General features: G+C 40.4%; 1 protein-coding gene across 4 annotated transcripts in view; it reads right to left on the bottom strand.

The window, feature by feature from the left end:
- pak1 (p21 protein (Cdc42/Rac)-activated kinase 1) overlaps positions 1-22825 on the bottom strand; it is a 43046-nt gene that overhangs the window by 10635 nt on the left and 9586 nt on the right. For 2 of the 4 annotated variants that reach the window (XM_047593492.1, XM_047593495.1), the window contains exons 2-5: positions 20512-20576; positions 4862-5081; positions 2791-2885; positions 620-767 (exon numbers count right to left, since the gene is read on the bottom strand). In XM_047593492.1, coding sequence (XP_047449448.1) covers positions 620-767; positions 2791-2885; positions 4862-5054 — 436 coding nt within the window. In that variant the 5' untranslated portion in view covers positions 5055-5081; positions 20512-20576. Of the gene's footprint in view, positions 1-619; positions 768-2790; positions 2886-4861; positions 5082-7607; positions 7746-20511; positions 20577-22825 lie in introns of those variants that run through there. The other 2 variants (XM_047593494.1, XM_047593493.1) reach the window with 2 other exon arrangements.

Raw genomic sequence — 22825 nt, 5'->3', positions numbered from 1 at the left:
ACTGTATTTCACAGTATTTTTAAAATTCTGATGGTATCACTGTATTTATTTATTTTTTTATTAATTAATTTTTTTTTTTTTTTTTTTTTTTTGGAGCAGGCCAAAGGTTACACGTGTGTGTGAAGATCCTTTAAACCAAATAAATATTTTTATTTACAACTTTCAGGACAAAAAAATAAATAAATAAATTAAATGATGAAGCTCTTCTTTGCAGCGTTTGTAGAAGGCGTGGCTTCCATGCGGCTATTTCACCTGGCAACTAGAAATACTATTTTGTGATTGGCTGATTCCAGAAGCAGCCGTGGCCTCTTTATAGACTAAACTCTTAAATAAACAGTTTATGTTACTAATGTGCAGTGACTTTTATCACTTTTCAGTGTGAGAAATGTGGCGTGAGAACTTATTGTATAAAAAGTAGTGCATCTTGCAACTTTAGCCCAAAAGTGGTCTGAGAAGGGAGAAGAATCAGATACAGGGTCACTGAGTCTGACCCGTTTGGTTCTTCTGAAGCAGTTACAGCTTATTCTGACATAACGGAGTCAGAACAGTAAAGGGTGGGTCTCAGGGGTTTGTTTAGGTCATAATGTTACGGCTGATCGGCGTGAAGCGGCGCACACACCTGTGAAGCTCATGTATTTCTGGCTGTTTGCGGTTTCCTTCGAGTCGTAGAACTTCAACACGTCGAGGACGGCCTGAGGGTTCTTCTTCTGCTCCAGCTTGGTGATGTTGGACGTCTGCAGCAGCCGGGCCCACTGCTCCGGCATCCCCTGCACGGGACACAGGCCCAACGTTACACACTGTTTCAACACACTGTTTAAACCAGGGACCTCTGGACAACATAAAGAACACACACATGCAGACCAGGGACGTCCTGATCAAATCTTCCAGAGGGTCAGAGAGTTTATGGCAGCGTTGGAGGAGACAAGGACAGACTTTAGGAACCTACAGGGGACATCTAGGACGTTTATCAGACTGGGACGTCCCTACAACAGCTATAGTTAGCGTCATAGCATTACTGCTATAAATCATATTTGAACATTATTAGCAAATTGCCATTTTTATTCATATTGTCACAGTCAAAGTCAAAAATGACTTAGGCTGTTATGCTAACAGGCTAACGATATAGCACATAGAATAATATTATGAGCTTTGTATCAGTCAGTCTATAAAAACGAAATACTTTTGAGACGTGTCATTCTATGTGTTAATGTGTTTGTCCACTTTATGTCACGTTATTCTTTGTAAACACAGGCGATATTTTATTTATGCACTTCAGGCCTTTGAGGAATGTAATTTCAAACCTGTGTCGTTGCTGATGTCAGAATTGCCAATAAAGTTGACTTATTTGAAAGGGACGATGTGCGTTAATGAACAAACACACAGCAACATGCTGGACTATAGACATGGAGAAAAAATGGCTATTTCCAGTTTCCTCCTCTTTCTGCAAAGCTGATGTTGTTGGTTTTGTTGGTTTTGTTGGTGTGTTATGTTGATGTCTGTGTGTGTTTGGCTACATGAATTTGTGAATTTCTATTCTATTCTATTCTATTCTAAAAGAGAAAGGCAAAAATAAAATCAATGAAAACAAACTTTGAAGTTTGGTGTGTAACATCCTACCTGAGCTCCGTCCTTTAACGGACACCTGAAGACTTGACATGTGATCAGGTATAATATCACTCATATGTCAACTTTTTATCTCTTCCTCTCCTTGCATGAATACCACATTTCTCACATATGATGTGTCGCTCTTTTTAAATGCGCTCTTTTTTTGGTGTCTGCTCACAGCTGCATCCAACCTGATACGTTTACATGTACTGAACTGTTCATCGATGTAAATTGTCCTTTTCTTTCCCAAATAAAGTCTAAACTCTCTCTCAGCTGAACATGGATCATAGAAACACACCAGGAGTTTCAGATGGAAAGTTATAAAAGTGATTAAGTGCTTGTTGTGTTGCATATCGCCCAACTTCACAGGATTATAAGGTATTTAATATAAAATCAAGCATCAGCAAATAAATCTAATTTATAGTTAAGATGTAGCTATTTTATATACTATTTATAATTTTTCCTTAGTTCACATCTGAAGTTTTTTTTTTTCTGGGTTTTGACTTTTAACCATAAAACTCAGGTTATAAAAAGTAAATTTTTACTTTTAGTGAACAACACAAATAGCTCCTCATGCTGCTGTGTTGTTTTCTCCATCAGGTTAAATTAAGAGCAGATCAGAGCTGAGAGTTGTTTGAAATGTGAAAAGATATTTGCGATCGGTCATGAGACCACGCCGGAGTAAATTAGACCGTCGGCAAAACGGGAAACTACCAACAACGGAGCCTTGTCATGTCTGAACTGGGTCACATCTCCTCGTTTTCCATCTCTTTCCACTCATCTGTCAGAGTCAGTTCATCACTCCATCTCTATTCAGGTCTCACCCCCCCCCAGCAATACACCATCATTTCATACATCTATTAGGATCCTGATTAAACCTTAACCCTAAAATAAAACCTGCTTTAACCCACAAAAAGACAGAAATGCCCCCACAAGCTTAGTATTGTCCGAGGCTTCGGCCCCACAGCTTAATGAAAACACACACGGGGTTTAACTGAGTGAAAAGCTTGGTCAGGTGGATCAAGTGAGTCAGAGAAACAAGGCGTCTTTGTCTGATGTGATTATTTAAAAAGGTTCATTTGCAAAGAATGCACACAGCGATGAACACGGGTCCTTTGGTGCGCAATTAAAACCCCGGTGGAGGCACAGCAGACGCACAAACATGCACCGCAAACACACACTTACAGTAAACTCCCCGGTAACAGCGTCGAAGCCAACATGGATGGTGTGTTCAAAGTCCGACGGAAGAGAAATCTCCGGACGCTCCTTCTTCTTGTACGCTACAAAAAAAAAAAAAACATTTATTTCATTTTATTCCAGTTGTTAAATTTACTTTATTTTTTTTTATCAGGAACAAAGAAATATTCCTTGATTGGACGTAAAAAGACTGAAGAAAGAAAGAAGAGATCTGACCTGTGCCAACTCAAAAATTAAACAAAACAAAAAAATCCTGAATGCATCATCTTTTTAAAAGCACATGAAAAGCAGAAACAAAGGGGACGAGGTTCATTAAAATTCCTGAAAAGGATCCTGAGAGAAACCTTTAAATATAATAAAATAAGTAGAAATGCAGGCGGAGAAAGAAAGAAAAGTTCAAGGAGAAAAATAAGAAAAATAGATTTTTAAATACAGAAAGAGAAAGACGACAAAGGAGACGCCATATGTCTGTGATCCTCTAGGGATTCGTGACTCCAGCAGATTCCCCCCGGGACGACTAACAATCACCACCAGCCTCCTGCAAGGCATCATGGGTAATCTGTGAGTGTGGACGTGTATGTAAAAAATGAGATTCACTGCAGTTTGTGGGAAAAATTAAAAAAAATAAATAAAAAATATAATTTTAATGCAGAACCAGCAGGAGCAGGTAGGGGGCGACGAGCGCTCGTTGAACATGTTTCATGGCGCCATGTTAGATACATCTAATCAATAACAGAGAATAAATTAATTTATTAAGATTTTATATAGGAAAAATAAGTCATACCATCATTAATGTGAACCTTGATCTCAAAAACACCACTTTACTAATGAATGAAGTTTGAAGTTAACCTAGCCTTATGCTAGCCTTATGCTAGCTAGTTATCTAGACTAAACGCTGGGAAAAATAGCAGCTAGCGTCATATATAATGTGAAATTTGAGTTGGACAGACTCTCTCTAATATACAACTTTTAGTTCGGACAAAATTAAAATATTTTAAAAGTTGTTTTAGTTCACAAACAAAAAAAAAAATGCAACACATATCTTAGCATCTTAGCATAGCTTAGCACAAAGACTGGAAATGAGGGGAAACAGCTAGCCTGGCTGGGTACAATATTATTTTCATATCAAAAAGCAAAATTATAAAACTGGTAAATCCCATATATTCTTCTCTGTAGCGCCTCCTAGAAAATAAAAACTAATAAACTGTCTTTATTTTTTAAACCGCAGGTTAATCACTGATTCTTACAGAAACCGTCTTGTGGCTGGAGGATAGTTCCTCTCTGAACGTTCGCAGCAGAAACTGCGTGAGCGTTTCCAGGTTTTGTCTAAACTAGGCCAGCCATGTGATGTGAGACAGAGCCGAGCTGTTTTTACTCCACTCTTTATCTTTATCTGTGTGTGTGTGTGCAGCAATTCGAAGGTCAACTCCATCAGAACAACAATAGACGTGTTGAACAAACACTCCTACGCTGTTTGAGTCTGATAAGTGAGTTTCAAAACACAATCATGCGTTTGTCTACGTTAGAGAAGAGTTTTTAGTAGGATATGTTGAAAAGACACTGGATTTGACACACGGACTCTAAATAAAGATGGAACTGCTGCTCTAAAGTGAAGATGAAGCTAGTAGAGCTCCCCCTGGTGGCTGAAGCCTGCGGTATATAGGCAATAAGCTCCACCCCCTCAATGTAAGTGGGCGGGACTAAAACACTAAAATACACATAAAATATTTTCTCAAGGGTGGTTTCAGTCTTTTATGTACTTAATATAATATAATGCAACTTTGGAGAGTGTGATCAGTGTGGTACGAGGGCGGAGCCACGATATCAATGCCCCGCCCACACTTCCCCCAGAATCACATGTGTTTTTGTTTAATTAATACCACACTCTGCTCTACCTCCACCTAAGTTTGGCCCAAGTCCCGCCCACTGACATGGAAGGGGTGGAGCTTATGTCCTGTACTGCAGCCTCCAGCCACCAGGGGGAGCTCTGCTCGCTTTGGCTTCACTTTAAAGGAGCAGTTCCTCCATCTTTGTATCCGCCTATGAGGTCTATACTCACTCTTGTCGCCTCCTCCGGTCAGGATGAATCGAATCGAGCGATCTTTCTTCTTCTTGTCCTCCGGGTTCGGTGGGAGGGGCTTGGAGCCGTGGTTGAGGGGGGCGGGGTCCTTGTTGCAGGAGCCAATCATGGTGCTGGTGTTCCTCATGGGCGGAGCTGGGGGCTTGTCCTCGACCTCCCCATTATCAGACATCTTCAGATAGGCTGCAGCCGGCCGCTCCTGCACAAAGACGCACAATCGGGGAGGAGGCGGGGTGAGCGACGGGTCAACCACACACAGAGGATTCAGAGAAACATCATTAAAGCTAAAAAAAAATCCACAAATTTACAGTAATATGAAACAAGCAGCAAGTAGAATTACTCCCACTTAAAGCACAAATCAGTTATTAGTTATTGATTAATTTGGACTAATCAATTAATTTTACCACTAACAGCTTAAATCTAAACGAGGAGTTTAAATTTAATATTCACTCATAATTAAACTAGTTAAAAATTGTATTAAGCTCTTAAATAAGGGACAAATTCATATTTTAGACTCTAATGTAGAAGCTTGGATTCATTTTTTTTTTTAATATTTTGTTATTTATTCATTTAATTGTATTAATTAATTTAAATCTAATCTTATTAATCTTACATTAAGCACTTCCTGTTGAAAGCTTTCGGTTTGTTTGTGTCTATAGGGGCTTTTCAAACAGTCACATAGAAATAACAATCACATATCGAGATTAAATATTGTCTGTAAACAGGTGGATAAAAAATTTCGATGATTTTTGGAATTAATTTAATTAAGTTATTGTTTGTGTCGTTTTATTTCTCAAAGCCTAAAAACTTAAAAGTCCAAAAACAAGTAAAGACCAACGGAGAGTTTCCATTTGCCGAGTCGCTGGCTGGTCGGTTTGATCCGTGTGCTGAGTCAGATCTAAATGCATCTTTAACCAACGTTAACACACACTTTATTGTGTAAGTATAACCTCCAGCAGACGCACACAGGGACGTTTCAATGACTGGTTCTACCACAACACCCATGCACAAAAAAAAAAAAATATTTGCTAAATATTTTGAAGAATCTACAGTATGTGAATCAGGAATCTCTGCTCTGGGACGATGATTTTATTCTCTGTCGGCACAGATTCGATCCCTGAGGACTGAACCAGCCTCTGCACCAACAGGAAGTGGTTTTAGTCTGGTCACAAATAAACTGAGGAGCGGTTTGTGGCAGGAAACTGATCCGACCTTTAACCTGCAGCGCTTTGCATGCTGGGAAGTTTAGGTAAGAGTGAGGACGTCCATGAAATGAACTGAGGTCAGACCTTCTAGACCAGTGGGCGTCAAACTCATTCGGCCCAGTTTGATCTCCAGTCGGCCGGACCAGTAACTTATGAGTAATAACAGATGTTTTCTATTTGTTTTAGTGCAAAGACGAACATGTAAATCAGGAGAATGTTCACATTTAATAAATTATCCTTCAAAAAAAGAAAAAGAAAGAAAAGAAATAAGAAAAATAAGTGTAATTTTGGGTACATTGCTGTCTGTTCTGTAGTCCTGGGTCCAGTTCTCTAAACTACTAAAACTAAAATTAGGGATAAACTGCCTCGTCTTCTATGTAATTTTGTCATGTGGGCCAGATTAGAGCGTCGGCTGGGCCGCTTTTGGTCCACGGGCCGTATGTTTGACACCAGGAGCTCGTTCAGGGATTCAGGAATAAATGTTAAACACGATGCATCATATTGATTAAACTGTTTATGTGTTAAAATGATCTGATAAAAAAAATATCAATAACACTTTATTGACAAAAACAACAAACCTGCTGGAAATAACAGAGAAGAAGAAGAAGAATGAGGAGGACGAGGAGGAAGAAGGGGAGGAGGGTGAGGAAATGTAGGAGAAGACAAAGAAGATGGAGGAGGGGGAGGAGGAGGAGACAAGGATGGAGGAGGTGTAGGAAAAGTAGGAGAAGAAGAAAGAGGAGATGGAGGAGGTGGAGAATATGATGAAAAAGAAAAAGGAGGAGGAGAAAGAAGTGAGCAGAGAAGAAGAAGATGGAGAAGGGTTAGGAAATATAGGAGAAGAGGAAGACGAAGAAGATGAAGGAGGAGGAGGAGGTGACAGGATGGAGGAGGTGCAGGAGAAGAAGAAAGAGGAGGAAGAGGAGAAGAAGAAGATGAAAAAACAGGAGGAGGGAGAATGGAGGAGGTGTAAGAAAAGCAGGAGAGGAAAAAGAAGAAGAAGAAGAAGAAGAAGAGGAAGAAGTAAAAGGAGGAGAAAGGAAAGGGAGGCGGAGGACGGGTAAAAGAACTTTTCAGGTTCAGGCTCCATAAAAACAAAAGTTCCTACATTTCCCACGATGCAACATGAACGATGCATGTTTCATTATCCAGAGACTGAAGCTTTTCAATGAATGAATGAAAATGACTGATTAATAATTTGTGATCAACTGTTTTAGTAAAAGAAGAAGAAAGACGACAACGCTGACGACAACGTGCTCAAAGTTCACCTGTTTTTTTCTGAAGGACAGTTTATTAACATTCTCCTAATTTACTTGTTCTTCTTTGCACTAAAACAAAAGGAAATAGTTGTTATTTAGGTTTTAATTACAGGCTGTTAACTCTCTGGTTCGGCTCCGGCCCCTGAACTGAAATGAGTTATAAAGAGAAGAGAAATAGACCAGGATGACAATAATCAGCGAAATATTAAGTTATATTAAGTAAATAAAACATAACTTCTCTAAGCAGCTGGTAGATCTTACCTCAGCAGAACATGTTCACGGCTTAAAGAAAATCCACAAAAACACAAGAACAAAAATGTTTCTGAGAGAAAACACAATGTTGAATCTACTGAGTCAGAGTCTGTGTGAGAGACGGAGCCTTTTTGACCTGTGCTGCTTCCTGTAGGCGGTGACATCACCAGGTGAGTCACAAAAGGAAGTGGAATATCCAGTAAGCACACACACACGCACACACGCACACACGCACACACGCACACACGCACACACGCACACACACACACACACGCACACACACACATACTAAAATACTAAAACACTAAAACACACACATCCACTGGCAGGAGGAAAACTTAAAAACTTTTCCTTGACACACACACACTAAAACACACAACTGTTTATTATGTTTACTGGTGTGTGTGTGTGTGTGTGTGTTTATTGGTGTGTGTGTGTGTGTGTGTGTGTGTGTGTGTGTGTGTTTGCAGCCGTCCCACTGACAAACAATCACAGTTCAGAAGAATTTGACGGCGTCTTTGTTGTCTGTTGTACTTTAACACACACACACAGACACACATTGATGTTTGTTTCCATTGAAATGAAGCAGCTTCCAAACAGGTTATTGTTGGTACGAGAGGAAGAAAATGTGAATTTTAAACATATAGATCAAAATATTTAATCGTGATTAATGGTTCCACAGTTAATTCACATTTAATAAATTTAATAAATTCACATTGTATTGTTTATTAATACTCTAATCGATTTAGGACTCATATGTTGACATGTTAACATTTAGATTAATTAGCATTAATCGCACAATAACAATGGAAATCGTGCAATTAATCACAATTAAATATTTTAATCTATATAGACTATACAGTATAAATAAATATATTACATATGTCTGAAATACTTAATTATACATAATTGATCATGGCTCCGGTTTATACATTAAATAAAAGATGTGAAACGCAAATCGAGCTTTTACTAGAAAACAACAGACATTAAACTTAAACCTCTGAAAATGTACAAACTCATCTTTTTATCTCTGACATAAAGCAACATATATCGATAAGAGCATTAATAAGTAGGAAAATGTCCTTAAAGGTGAATTTAAAACAGATTAACAAATGTGCACTAATCAGGCCTTAAATATGGGAAAAGTTCGATTAATCGCGATTAAATATTTGAATCTGTGCTAGAAAATATTATGTCCCTAAAATTCAACTTATAATCTAAAGACATAAAACCGTGTTTGCGTTCTTTAAATGACTTTAATTCTAAAACCTTGTCTGAGCAGGTTTTAAGCCTCAAGAAGTTTAAAAAAAAAAAAGAAAGAAAGAAAGAAATCCGGCCCCAGAACAAAAGAAATCCCGTGAAAACTTCCCCCTAATTTAATAAAAGCCACAGACAAATCAGAGTAGACAGCAGACGACTCATATTTCAGACGATGCCGTCAGCTTCAGCTCAGACCTGATACCAAACAAACCCTGACACTGTCTGATACGTGACAATTAGATGAGTCACTACATCCTCTACCTGCACCTGTGTTCAACATAACCTTTCACTTCTCCTTTTATTTCACTGAAGAGGCGTCTACGGACCAAAAAATGTACCAAAAAAACCAAAGCTGCTCCGTATGTTTCCTAAAGGTTTTGAAGCTCAATGTGGCGTCTCTGGACGCCGCCATCTTGAACTAACTCCACTTTTAAAGTACTGCGGGACCTTAAACGCTGGTGCAAGTCAGACCAAAATAAAAAGCTAGAGCTAAACTTCCACTAATCCTTTCAATCCACTCACTGAAATACTTGGAAATTCTGAATTTCCATATCTGGTTCCTTGACTTTGAACAAATGTAAACACGTATTTAGAGCTTTAGAACATAAGAGTTGATTCAGACACTTGTTTCATAGAACCTAAATCCACTCCGCTCATAATAGACCCTGATAAGACCTGTGACTGTTTCCTTGATCGTCTCTGATTGGCTGAATGAAAACAAATCGCCTGCCCTCATGACGGGTTAAACAGAGGCTCACGCTCATTAAAACAACCAGCACCTCAAAACGCAGCGTCAGTGTTTGGACTATTTCAGGGAGTTTAATCTGATGCTTGATTTAGAGGTCGGAGTCTGGAAGACAAGAACTCAACAAAGACTCTCTAGAACAGATGCTAAGCTAAGCTTTAAGATCCAAAAAACATGTGAAAAGAGCTGAAAGACAATACAACGGTGGATTTGAAGCTGACCCAACCCTTTCACAAAGCAGTCGCTCATCACTTTACTCTCCACAACAGCAGCTCAACGCCAGAGTTTAAAACACATCACTGCTGCGTGGATCAATGTTTCACAACTCTGCTCTCAAATCAATAAACAAACTTTCAACACACAGAGAGTGAATCTGTTCAGGTCAGCACTTCCTGGAAATGTCACATCAGCCTCTGCAGCCTCACATTTACTGGAAGAAGAAGAAGAAGACGACGGCTTCACGTGCATTAATGACGCACAGTTTAGTGCAGGTCCATACATTTTAAATGAGGGCTTCTCCGTCTCCTCTCACCTCTTCCTAGCCTCACAGCTAATAGCAGCTTTTCCTAGCCTCACAGCTAATAGCAGCTTTTCCTAGCCTCTCGGCTAATAGTAGCCTTGTCTATTCTGCCAGCTAATAGTAGCTCTTGCCAGCTCCTTAGCCACCCAGCAAATAGTAGTAGAGCTTCCTAGCTTCCTAGCCTCCCAGCTAATCGTAGCTCCTCCTAGCCTCCCAGCTAGTAGTAGCTCTTCTTAGCCTCTCAGGTAATAGTAGCTCTTCCTAGCTCCCTAACCTAACCTCCCAGCTAACAGTAGCTCTTTTTACCTTCCTAGTCTCCACGCTAATAGTAGCTCTTCCTAGTCTCCACGCTAATAGTAGCTCTTCCTAGCTTCCCAGCCTTCCAGATAATAGTAGCGCTTTGTAGCTTCCGAGCACTAGTCAACGGTAACCCTTCCTAGCCTCTCAGCTAGTAGTAGCTCTTCCTAGCCTCCCAACTAATAGTAGCTCCTCCTAGCTTCCTAGCTAGCAGTAGCTCTTCCTAGCCTCCCAGCTTATAGTAGCTCTTCCTAGCTTCCCAGCTAATTGTAGCTCTTCTTAGCCTCTCAGCTAACTATAGGCAGTTCTTGTCTTCCAGCTAATAGTATCTCTCCCCAGCTCCCTAACCTAACCTCCCAACTAACAGTAGCTTTTCCTACCATCCTAGTTTCTCAGCTAATAGTAGCTTCTCCTAGCCTAGCCTCCCAGTTAAAAGTATCTCCTCCTAATCTCCTAGCTAATAGTAGCGCAGCCTAGCCTCCCAGCTATTAGTAGCTGCTCCTAGCCTCCCAGCGGATAGTAGCTCCTCCTAGCCTCCCAGCTAATAGTAGCTCGGCCTAGCCTCCCAGTTATTAGTAGCTCCTCCTAGCCTCCCAGCTGATAGTAGCTCCTCCTAGCCTCCCAGCTATTAGTAGCTCCTCCTAGCCTCCCAGCTATTAGTAGCTCCTCCTAGCCTCCCAGCTATTAGTAGCTCCTCTTGGCCTCCCAGCTAATAGTAGCTCCTCCTAGCCTCCCAGCTAATAGTAGCTCCTCCTAGCCTCCCAGCTGATAGTAGTTCCTCCTAGCCTCCCAGCTAATAGTAGCTCGGCCTAGCCTCCCAGTTATTAGTAGCTCCTCCTAGCCTCCCAGCTAATAGTAGCTCCTCCTTAATTAAGTCTGGATAGTTGATCGTACTGCAGAGGTTAGATGTCACATCTTATTTGTGGTTATTTGACATGTAATTTAAACACAGGAATCAACCAGAGTGTTCAGCAGAAAGCTGTAAAACATTTAGCTGAGCTTGCAGACGTAGCGGCGAGGGGTGGTGGTGGTGGTGGGGGGGGATCCGCCCCAGTCGTAGCCCAGGAGAGCTCAGCGTCTCTGGGCATGGGGAGACCAAAGAGAGCACCTGCTGTTACAACACACACTCGGCCCAGCGGGACGCGAACCCACGACAAACCGGTGTGTGTCAGAAAACATCTGATTTTCTGCAGAAAATAAACTGAGAGGCTGGAAGGTTCGACACAAAGAAGCAGCAGAGGCACGGGAGGAGTGTCAGTCGCATTTTGTCTCATCTGTCTGCAGCACGTCGTCATGGTAATGAGACGAGACCCCCCCCCCCCATCACCACCACCATCATCCACCCCCCGAGGCCCCAGACTTCAAATGTATATTTTAACATATTTTACAGATGAGCTGACTTTGAGTGTGAGCTCGGACACAAACTCCTCCTGGATACGAACCTCAAGTTCAAAAATACACCGACACACACTCACTGGATGTGAACCACACCCGGTGTAATTTGTGTGTTTTGAAGTTTAAACCCAGAGAGAGTCGCACACATCTCCTCTGTTTTGTGAGAGTTTTCTCCATCGTTTGGGATCAACACACTTTTCCATTAATCATCAATCACTTCTGAGCAGAGCAACACAAACCCAGAGAGTCTTTTGTCAGGTGGCAATCAGTGTGTTTGTGTTTGTGTTTGTGTTTGTGTGGCAGAGAGAGAGAGACAGATGGTGATTTTGTAGAGGAGGACGTGGCCAAACACAAAATAAAAGATGAACGAGAAAGAAGGGAGAGGACAGGAGAGGAGAGGAGAGGGGGGATGGTGGTTTTCTTCTGCATGAATGAAGCAGGAAAGACAGAAATTAAAAATAAAGGTAGAACACTGTAAAGGAAGAAGAGAAAAGAAAGAGGCAGAGAGTGCGTGACCAGATAACAGACTGGATCTTTGCGGGGGGGCGTTTCTACACAAAGGCGTGTCTCCGTTCTTTCACAAGATGCTGACTCAGCCTCTTCTCAACCAAAACCCACTCTTAAGGCTCTTTAATAGTAGACGACGTCACCTAGAAATGTAGACAACGCCAGTGAGAGTTATTTATACTTGTATGTAGCGCTGCACGATTATGGCCAAAATGATAATCACAATTATTCATCATGTTATGGAAAACATCTGTATTTTTAATGCACGTCTTACAAACAAACAATATTCAAACTCTTTTCAGTGTAAAATGAAACTTTAAATTAGAATAAATGCTTAATAATGAAAAATAAAGCGGTTGCTGATGGATTCCTCGTACTTTGATTTTTTTTTTTAGATGATTGAACAGATTAGTTGCGTTTCTCTGCTGCATTCTTGGCATATAACGTGTTCTTGTTCGCCCCCTGGTGGTTGATTAGATATACGACAGAGCATTTTAAACGTAAATATCGCAGATTAATTTAATCGCAGCATCCAAAATCGTGATCACGATTAAAATTTGATTAATTGCGCAGCCCTGATAATATATATCGTCAGTCTGGCTTGTTCTGTAACAACACCACCACCCAAACACTAGGTGGCGCTGTGTCTTTTTGTGTTTTTTAATTTTTAATTTTTGTTTCGACTTCCTGCTTCACTTTTAACAACGGCGACTGAAACTTTCGTAAGACAATTTGTCAAACACACGTCGCCTAATACCCTGAAGCACCGATACCACAATGCTAACTGATGCTAACGGTAGTAACCAGACTGAAAATCAACTTAGATTTGGGTGCTTCATTTGGTTTCCAGAGTTTTTCATTAGCTTAGCCCCCTTAGCTCTATCTGTACAAATAATTTCACCTGCATGGATTGAAATGAACCTTGAAATGTCAAAAAAATGTCTAAATGTCTAAAGTTACATCTTTTTATAAGTTTTTAGTTAACGAGAAACATTTTATTTTTATTTTCGTCTCCAAACTCCTTGGCAGTGAAGTTGATCTGTGCCTCGCCCGAAGGAGCGTCGCCTAAACTGAAGATGGAGCTCAAATCCCTTATCAGATATCAAAGCCTCTCTTATTTTATCCCATAATCCTTTGTGTTTTCAGGGTCGCTCCTTGCAGTCGGATCAGATTACACTCCAGACGTTTTCACTGTCTTTACTCAAAGCTTGAGTCACGCTCTCCTCACCTCACGCTGTCTTTAGAGTGAAGATGACATGATCAACAAGAGATTTTTAAAATATTCTTTAATTTCTTCCTGTAATAATTTATTATTTAAGTTTTATTGTATTAATTTGAGGAGATGCTACATATTTTGGAACAAGCTACAATTCAAAAGTTCCACAAACCACAGCCTCCAAATAAAAAGGTTATTTCTATTTAAATGTCAACCACCAACACAGAGGTGGTGGATTTTTCCAATGAAAACAAATTTCCCACCAGACATGTTTCACACGGGAGCTGGTTAACTGATATTTCTGGGATGATATCGATCCCAGGGAATGATATCGATCTGTGGGTTTCACACATAGACAGTATAAAGATGGATGAAGGAACTTCCCCTGTAAAGTGAAACTAAAACAAGTAGAGCTCCCCCTGGTGGACGGCTGCAATATAGGTCATAAGCTCCACCCCCTCTCTGTTAGTGGGTGGGACTTGGGCCAAACTAAAGAAATTTAAGTAAATGTTAAAAAGGGATGGTTTCAGTCATCTTAGATAGTTAATACAATGCTGATGAATGTTCAAGTGTAATTTTTTTTTTTGTTTTGTTTTAGTTCATTCATTTGATATAACGACAACCAGTTGCCATGCCAACAGCTCTGTAAAGAGTTGTAAAACCAAAATTTTAATTGTAAATTCAATTTATAATTCAAAATTTCCTTGTAACTGGTGGAGGTAGAGCAGAACGTAGGATTAATTAAACAAAAACTGGAGTCAGTCTGTAGGGAGTGTGGGCGGGGCATCAATAGCGTGGCTCCGCCCTCCGACCAGACTGATCAGACTCCAAAGAAGTGTGTGTGTGTGTGTGTGGCCTGGTTTTCATTAAGTTATGAGGCCAGTTTTTCGTGGGTTGCAGACAGAATCTAACTTTAGAGACTAGTTCACGTGAACTTCCACCAAACTGATCAGAGATGACCCGTTTCCATGGAGACTCTCTAATCTTTGATGATGATGAGGAGCATCACATCTACTGGAAATAGATTGAAAGGAGAAGGAGGATGAGAGGGAGGGAAGGAGAGACAAAGATGAAGAAAATGAAGGAGGAAAATAAGAGGATGAAAAGGAGAAGAAGGTGAAAGAAAGGAGGATAAGTTTTATCTCCTTCCCTCGTCCAGTCCGTTGATTATTAGAGGAACAGAGTCCAGAGACGAAAGAGACTAAATTTCTTTCTTTCTTTCTTTGTTTTTTGAGGTGTAGTGGGCGTAGACGTGGCCTGTGATGGAGGACTCGTCCCCTCCGGTCGAATGAACAAACTGTACTCGCTGTCAGACTGAACCAGCGTCACCTCCTCCTCCTCCAGTTCAGGTTCAGTTCGGGTAAAAGTCTCCGGGGCCAAACACGTCACATGGCGCCCACTTTTATTTTGACATTTTATGCTTGAAATAAGTGATTTCTGTTACTCTCTGGAAATCACCCCCCGCTCCCTTCTTCCCCCTCTCAGCTGGTTTAATTTAATTCCTCAGAGTCGTTTCCTCTTCGTTTATTAAACCGGAGAGAATCCAAACCGACGGTCCAGCTCGTTAATATCTGGAGCTGCTGTTCAGCTGATTAATAATGTAAACGAAAAGAGAATCTGGCAAAGAATGGTGAAGAAGGACATGTGGAGGAGGAGGAGGAGGAGGATGAGAAGACAATGAGGGAGGGAGATGAGGAGGAGGGAAAAAACGAAGACGAAGAAGAAAAAGGCAAAAAAAGATCCAAATGATAAAGACGAAGACTCAAACAAATAAGAAGAAAAAAGAAGAATAACACCCAAACAAAGAAGACTCAAATGAAGAAAGACACAAACAAAAAAAAGAAGCAGAAGAAGAAGAAAAAGACACAAACAAAAAAAGAAGCAGAAGAAGAAGAAAAAGACACAAAGAAGAATGCAGAAGACAAAGAAGATGGAGAAGAAGAGGAAGAAGGAGGCAGCCTACAAAACTACTATGGACATGAACTACAAATACTTCAATATATAAATACTGCAACTTAAATGAAAAAATAAATGAAATATGTAAATCCAACCTCAGGATAGAATTACAACGTTGAATATTAAAAGGCTGCACTAATCAACAGTAGAAAAAGTAGAATCACAGACTCAAGATTCAACCCAAAGATGTTATTATCATCCAAGAACAAACTCGTCTTTACCTTTTAAAACTCTCCAGTAACGTCTCAATCAACTCGGCGTGCAGTGATTAATGCCAGATAATAAACTTTAGACGGAAACGGAACAAATCACGTCCCTGTTCCTGTAAAACATAATTCACTGGAGGCCTGTGAGTAACCGACTGTCTGACCCAGAGCTGATTGGTTTTACAGGAAACTAAACATTTTATCAAAAAATATTTGATTCCTGAACATAAAAAGAGACACTACACTATAAAAACAATAAGAGTTTACCATGAACACAAAGCCATTTGTACGTATTTGTCTTGAATTTGAGGATCATTCATCGTTTATCCACCGAGTTTCAGCGACTCATAAATCAAAAGGTGTGAATCAGCAGCTGAACAGTCAGAACAGAACTGATTAAATTTACATAACAATAAAAATCTGAGCTGGAAACGTCAGAGGAAGGAGACGAAATAATAAACCATTTAACTACAACTACATCTTTTACAAGACAGGTCACAGCATTAGTGGATAAACAGTATAGTAGAAATAGTGTATTAATAAACTATTTACACTTTAAATGACCATTGATGGTTAATTATAAATATTTAAATTTATTTTATATTTTGAATTTATGCATTTACTCTGTTTTATAGGTTTATTGCATTTTAAGTGTCTTATAAGCTAATGATAGCTCTTCCTAGCCTCCCAGCTAATACTAGCCCTTCCTAGCCTTCCAGCTAATAGTAGCTCTTTCTATCCTCCAAGTTAATAAGAGTGACACTTCCTAGCCTCCCGGCTAACCATAGTAGCCCTTCCTAGCTTCCCAGCTAATAGTAGCTCATTCCAGTCTAGCTTACAGTCTTAGCTAACAGTAGCTTTTTGTAGCCTCCCAGCTAATACTACTTCTTCCTAGCCTCTAAGCTAATAGCAGCTCTTCCTAGCTTCCTCGCGTCCTAGTTAACAATAGTTCTTTCTACCTTCTCAGCTAATAGTAGCTCTTCCTAGCCTCCCAGCTAATACTAGCTCTTACTAGCCTCCCAGCTAATACTAGCCCTTCCTAGCCTCTCAGCTAATAGTAGCTCTTCCTAGCCTCCTAGCTAATCATAGTAGCTCTTCCTAGCCTCCCAACTAATAGTAGCCCTTCCTAGCCTCCAAGCTAATAGTAGCTCTTCCTAGCCTTCCAGCTAATACTAGCTCTTCCTAGCCTCCCAGCTAATAGCAGCTCTTCCTAGCTTCATAGCCTCCTGGTTAATAGCAGCTCTTCCTACCTTCTCAGATAACAGTAGCTCTTCCTAGCCTCCCAGCTAATCGCAGCTCTTACTAGCGTCCAAGACAATAGTAGTTCTTTGTAGCTTCCTAGACTCCTGGTTAATAGTGGCTCTAGCTTCCTAGCCTCTCAGCTAATAGTAGCTCTACCTATTTTCCATTGTCATTGATGAATCTAGTCTACTGCCACCTCCTGGGATGAAGAATTATTTCCTCTCAGGTGCTGAATGTTTGTCTTTTTGATGTCTCTAATCTTCACTCTCCTGATCAAGACCTCAAAAGCTCCAAATACAGCCTCTTTGTCAGGTAATGAAAATTGAAAATGACAAACAAGAAACAAAGTAAAGGCCGAACAAACCCTCACATCATCAGGCCTCACTCCAGTTAACTTTCTGTTGGTAAAGTTTTCTGTTTACACCCATTTATCATGTGAATGTAAGTGTGTAGAAGGGAAGAAAACACTTTAAGATGTAAAAAAAAAAAAAGTCCTGACAGTGAAGAAGAAGAATAAAGGAATGAGTCTGGTCCGACCGATTGAACAGAGAGCGACTGTGAAAAGAGGATCAAGACAAAAGAGCACAAAAAAAGAAAGACAAAGAAAAGGGAAAGTAAAGTACGATGAGCAAAGGGGGCGAGAGACCCACTGAAAGAACAGAAAACTAGAAGAAAGAGAGAGAGACACTGTTACGGGGGGGAAGGGGCAAGTGTCAGAGGCAAATAAAGGATGAAACAGAAAAGAAAGGCGAGCAGCAACAAAGTCCAGAGGAATTCACACAAAACCATTTCACTCTCAATTTACCTCTCTCACACTTCTTCACACCGTCTCCCTCCATCCTTCATTCAACCTGCTAACGGCATGTTTCTTGTTTCTAGTTTTACTGTTAGCTGGGAGGCTAAGAAGAGCTACGTTTAGCTGGGAGGCTAAGAAGAGCTACTATTAGGTAGCTACTCTTGACTGAGATGCTAAGAAGACTTACCATTAACTAGTGCTAGGAAGCTACGATGAGCTACTATTAGCTGGGAGGCAGGGAAGCTAGGAAAGGCTGGGGAGCAAGGGCTACTAATAGCCATGATGCTACAAAGCTAGGAAGATCTACTATTAGTTGGTTGGCTAGGAAGAGTTATTATTATCTGAGAGGTCAGTAAGCTAGAGCTACTATTAGCCAGGAGGCCAAGATTAGCTAAGATGCTGGGAAACTAGGAAGAGCTACCATTAGCTAGCAAGTTAGAAAGAGCGTTACCATTAGCTGTAAGACTAGGAAGCTAAGGAGTGCTACTATTAGCTGTAAGGCTAGGAGGAGCTACAAAACTCTCATACAGACATAGCATCTCCTGAATCAGCTGATCAGCTGGTTTACAGTTTATTTATTATAGATCATCATGTTGTTGTGGAAATATTTGTGAAAGATAAACACATAAAACGAGAGGGTCTGTGTGACCTTTTGTCACATCACTACAGCAACAGTCCAGAGGAATTCATGCACTTCCCATTGCCCACCTTCTTCCTTCCATCACATTTCTTGTTTCACTGTTAAAACAATTAACTGTAGTTGTAAGTGCTTAAAAAAGTTTAACACTTACTTACTGTTTACTATGAACTATGTACGATTCCATGTGCAAAATTTGACAATCATCTGTATAAACCCTGAATAGTCACATTTTTTACACTTGATATTTTTGCTGCTCTCTTAAACTTTCTTAAACTCTCTTTTACTGAACTGTTAATGGTTAAAAATTAATTATCAGTAGAGGTTTCTTATTATTTTATAGATTGGGACATAAAAAGGGGCCAAAAACACATTTGGTTACGTCACCGGAGAAGCTTGTAATGTGATTCCTTAAAGGCTGCAGTGAGCTCAGCCCTGAGAAAACACACACACATAATCCATCTGCCTCATATTACACACACCTGTAAGCTGTGACACACCTGTCCCAAAGGGATGAATCGCACACGGCAAAGTACGACAGAACAGAGCAATGTTTTAGCAGTGAAAATGATACCAGGTCCTCCGACGGTTCATCGTAAATATGCACCGGAAAAAAGTCCATACAAAACATCAAAGGTCAAGAAATTCATTCATTCAACAGTGACAAAAAAATGCTACTATTACCTGGGAGGCTAGGAAGAGCTACTGTTAGCTGGGAGGCTTATAAATGCTACTAGAGGCTAGGAAGAGCTACTATTAGCCAGGATACAAGGAAGTGCTACTATTAGCCTGGAGGCTTAGAAATGCTACTAGAGCCTAGGAAACGCTACTATTAGCTAGGAAGTGTAACTATTAGCTGGGAGGCTAGGAAGAGCTACTATTAGCCAGGATACAAGGAAGTGCTACTAGAGCCTAGGAAACACTACTATTAGCTAGAAAGGGCAACTATTAGCTGGAAGGCTAGCAAATGCAACTATTAGCTGGGAGGCTAGGAAATGCAGTTATTAGCTTGGAGGCTAGGAAATGCTACTATTAACTAGGAAGTCCAACTATTAGCTGGGAGGCTAGGAAATGCAACTATTAGCTGGGAGGCTAGGAAATGTTACTATTAACTAGGAAGTGCAACTATTAGCTGGGAGGCTAAGAAATACAACTATTAGCTGGAAGGATAGGAAATGCTACTATTAATTAGGAAGTGCAACTATTAGCTGGGAGGCTAGTAAATTGAATGCACATTGCTGGGAGGCTAGAAATGCAACATTGCTTGGGAGGTAGGAAATGCAATATTAGCTGGAGGTAGTAAGTAATGGGGGCTACTATTTAATTAGGAAGTGCAACTATTAGCTGGGAGGCTATTAAATGCTACTATTAGCTAGGAAATGTTACTACTTGCTCAGGAGCTAGGAAATGCTACGATTAGCTGGGAGGCTAGGAAGAGACAAGGAGACATCTTGGCCGTCTTCTTCTACTAAATCAATTTAAGGTTAGAGGTAAAGTTGAAGAATGTCTTCTCTTCCTCCTTCTTCTCTGCCTCCTCCTTCATCCTATTTTTCTACTTTTCCTCGTCGTATTCTGCACATAAACGTAGCCGGTGATAAAAACTATAACATGGTTATAATTTTGCCTCTTTCAACCAGATCTGAATCTTCCATTCTTGTAGATAATAAACACTCATCATGCATGAATATTTCAAACTCACTCAGCGGCCCGCAGAGCTCACCACCAAGCAGTAAATTAAAAATGCATGAGCGAGCCCCTGTTCTCATGAGCCCAGTGACTCCACCCCACCCCCACCCACATATGCACATACATTATACACAGGTGTACTCATCAGCCTCCATCCATGAACCAGCAGCTGTCTGACTCCACCCCCAATAACGCCATAAATAATGGACGCCGTGGTGCATGCTGGGAGGCTACAAAATGCAGAATCCCATTACAGCTGACTAAGATAACGTGAAACACTCAGTGAACCACAACTAGTGAGACGACGACTAAGATCACTGCACAAGAAATAAATAAATATACTAAATAGCAACTATTTTTATTTATATGCTTTTTTTGTTGGTTTTTAACGTCTTATGGATCTAAATCTAAATCAAAATCTAAATCTAAGTTGTGCTGTAGGCGTCTTACCTGCTAACGTTGTGTCCGAGTCGCTGCTCTCGCTGAAATGAAAGGCGGGTGGACGGATCTGCAGCCTGCACAGAAGCAGAGTCGGCGGTTATAGCGCACATCGTAAATCCTGCAGCGGCTAATCAGCGACAATCAAAACCCTTTCACTCACTCCAACTGCTCATAAAAAAAAGGAGCAGGAATAAATCTTGGCATGAGTCGTTTTAAATGTTCTTGCCCCAATAAAGGACCAAGAACGAGAGGTGGTTGTAATCGTCTAAATACTGGGCTTAATCCGATGTCTGTTCTCTGGGTTCTGGGTCTTTTGATCTTTTTGTAGTTGTGGGTCAGAATGTTTTGTTGTAATATTGTGTGTTTTGTTTTTGTCTGGTTTTGTAATTGTCTATTGTATGATTTGTAGTAGTAGTTAAAGTCTCCTGTGTGTGTGTGTGTGTTGTGTACCTGCCTTGGGGCTACGACTGAAATTTAGCATTTGTGCTTAGTTCAGCGCATTTACCCTGATGCCTAATGCACCAGCGTTGATTAATGTGCATTGTCCCAGTTAAAGAAGAGCAGGTTTGAAGTTGAGTGTGACTGGACTCCGTCTAACTAACTCACTGTGGCTAATTCAAAGAACAAACTTTGAATGGATTTGTGTCAAGATAGTCAATCCACTCCTATTAATGCACGGCTCAGGCTTGTTCATTATAACTTTCTCCACTAATTATACTTAAAATCCTTGGAAACAGTTGAATACCTCTTGGAAAAATGACAGGAAAAGATGGAAAACATTTTTCAAAATTTGGCTGAAGAGTTACTATTAGCTGGGATGCTAGGAATTTAGCAGGAGCTACTATTATGAAGGTAAGAACCTAAGTACCATAACTAATAGCTAGGAGGCTAGGATGTTTGGAAGGGCTACTATTAGCTGGGATGCTAGGAATTTGGGAAGAGCTACTTTTAGGAAGCTAAGTAGCTAGGTAGTGTAACTGCTAGCTAGGAGGCTAGGTTTGTTATTCTTCATTAAACCTTTAAATAACCTTTTAGCTTCATAGCTACCGCTGGTATAGTTACTGGAGTTGACCAGGACAAAAAGACCTTCTGTGACAAAAGTAAAATAATCAAAGTGTTGCATTTAATTTGGTTTTAACATAAGTTGCATCTTAGCAACTGAGCATCAACCCCATCCACACACTTTGGCAACTTCAAATACGACAACTTTTAAACAAAAGTTCAAATACATTCAGTTTTCTTTTCTTTCCTCCCCCGTACGTCTCCTCCATCTTTTTAGCAGATGGGATCCCCTCCACACATGCCATCACACACAAACAAGCAAATGGGGCCCGTCCTACAAGTGAAGGGGGAAGCCATTTGTTTGTGCAAATAAACCGAGGAGGACAGGAGGGGAGTGTGTGCGTCTGCAGCTGTTCACACAATCACACCTGACTGCGAGAAAACACAGAGCGATGCCAACAAACAGACGGACCGTGCACACGCAGGTCTAGATTATGTCTTATTAAGGCCTAAACTCTCATCACGACAAGCCGGTGCGACACAGCGCCACCTGTGTGTGTGTGTGTGTGTGTGTGTCTGTGTGTGTGTGTGTGTGTGTGTGTGTGTGTGTGTGTGTGTGTGTGTGCGTGTTGTGGGTCGATCCAGAGTGACAGCTGGACGGTGTTTAGCCTTCGTTAATCACACATGTACATCCACCCTCTGAGCTGCAGGTGAGACATTTTAGAGGCTGATCTACCCGGATACACTGAATGGATAACAGCTGATTTTAGATCGGGGGGAGTCCAGTCTGATCACAAGGGGCCGGTCCAGTCACGAAATAACACATTAACCTATAAATGATCTATGTCTCAGTGTTTCTCCATCCAGCCATAACAGATAACTCAAAGTTATTCATGTTAATGCACTTTACCATCATTTTTATGTATATTATATATATTCTTTCATCTTTTTATTTTATTTTACTATGTTTTTCATTTTATTTGAATCTCTTATTTCAGTTTTCCTTTTAATAGCTGTTTTTATGAGTCTTTTTTTTATGTGCAACTGAGCTACTGTGACCATGTAATTTCCCTTGCGGATCATTAAAGACCTATAAACAACGTCAAATGCATTATCTTATTTGTTCGTTGCGGTTTTGAATGTTTATTGTAATTTTCCATTTAGGTTTTTATCCATTGTTCTATTTGTTTCTGTAAAAATGTCCCTGAGAAGCTTTCGAAATAGCATTTATTATTATCATTGTTATTATTATTATGAAAATGTTTCCATTTAACGACCAGACATTTCTTTAAAAAACAAAAGTGCAAATTTCTGTATAGTT

This window comes from Mugil cephalus, chromosome 9 (assembly GCF_022458985.1).
Source record: "Mugil cephalus isolate CIBA_MC_2020 chromosome 9, CIBA_Mcephalus_1.1, whole genome shotgun sequence".
Taxonomy (NCBI): domain Eukaryota; kingdom Metazoa; phylum Chordata; class Actinopteri; order Mugiliformes; family Mugilidae; genus Mugil; species Mugil cephalus.
The sequence above is the reverse complement of the archived record's forward strand: the minus strand, read 5'-3'. Positions and strand labels throughout refer to the sequence as shown.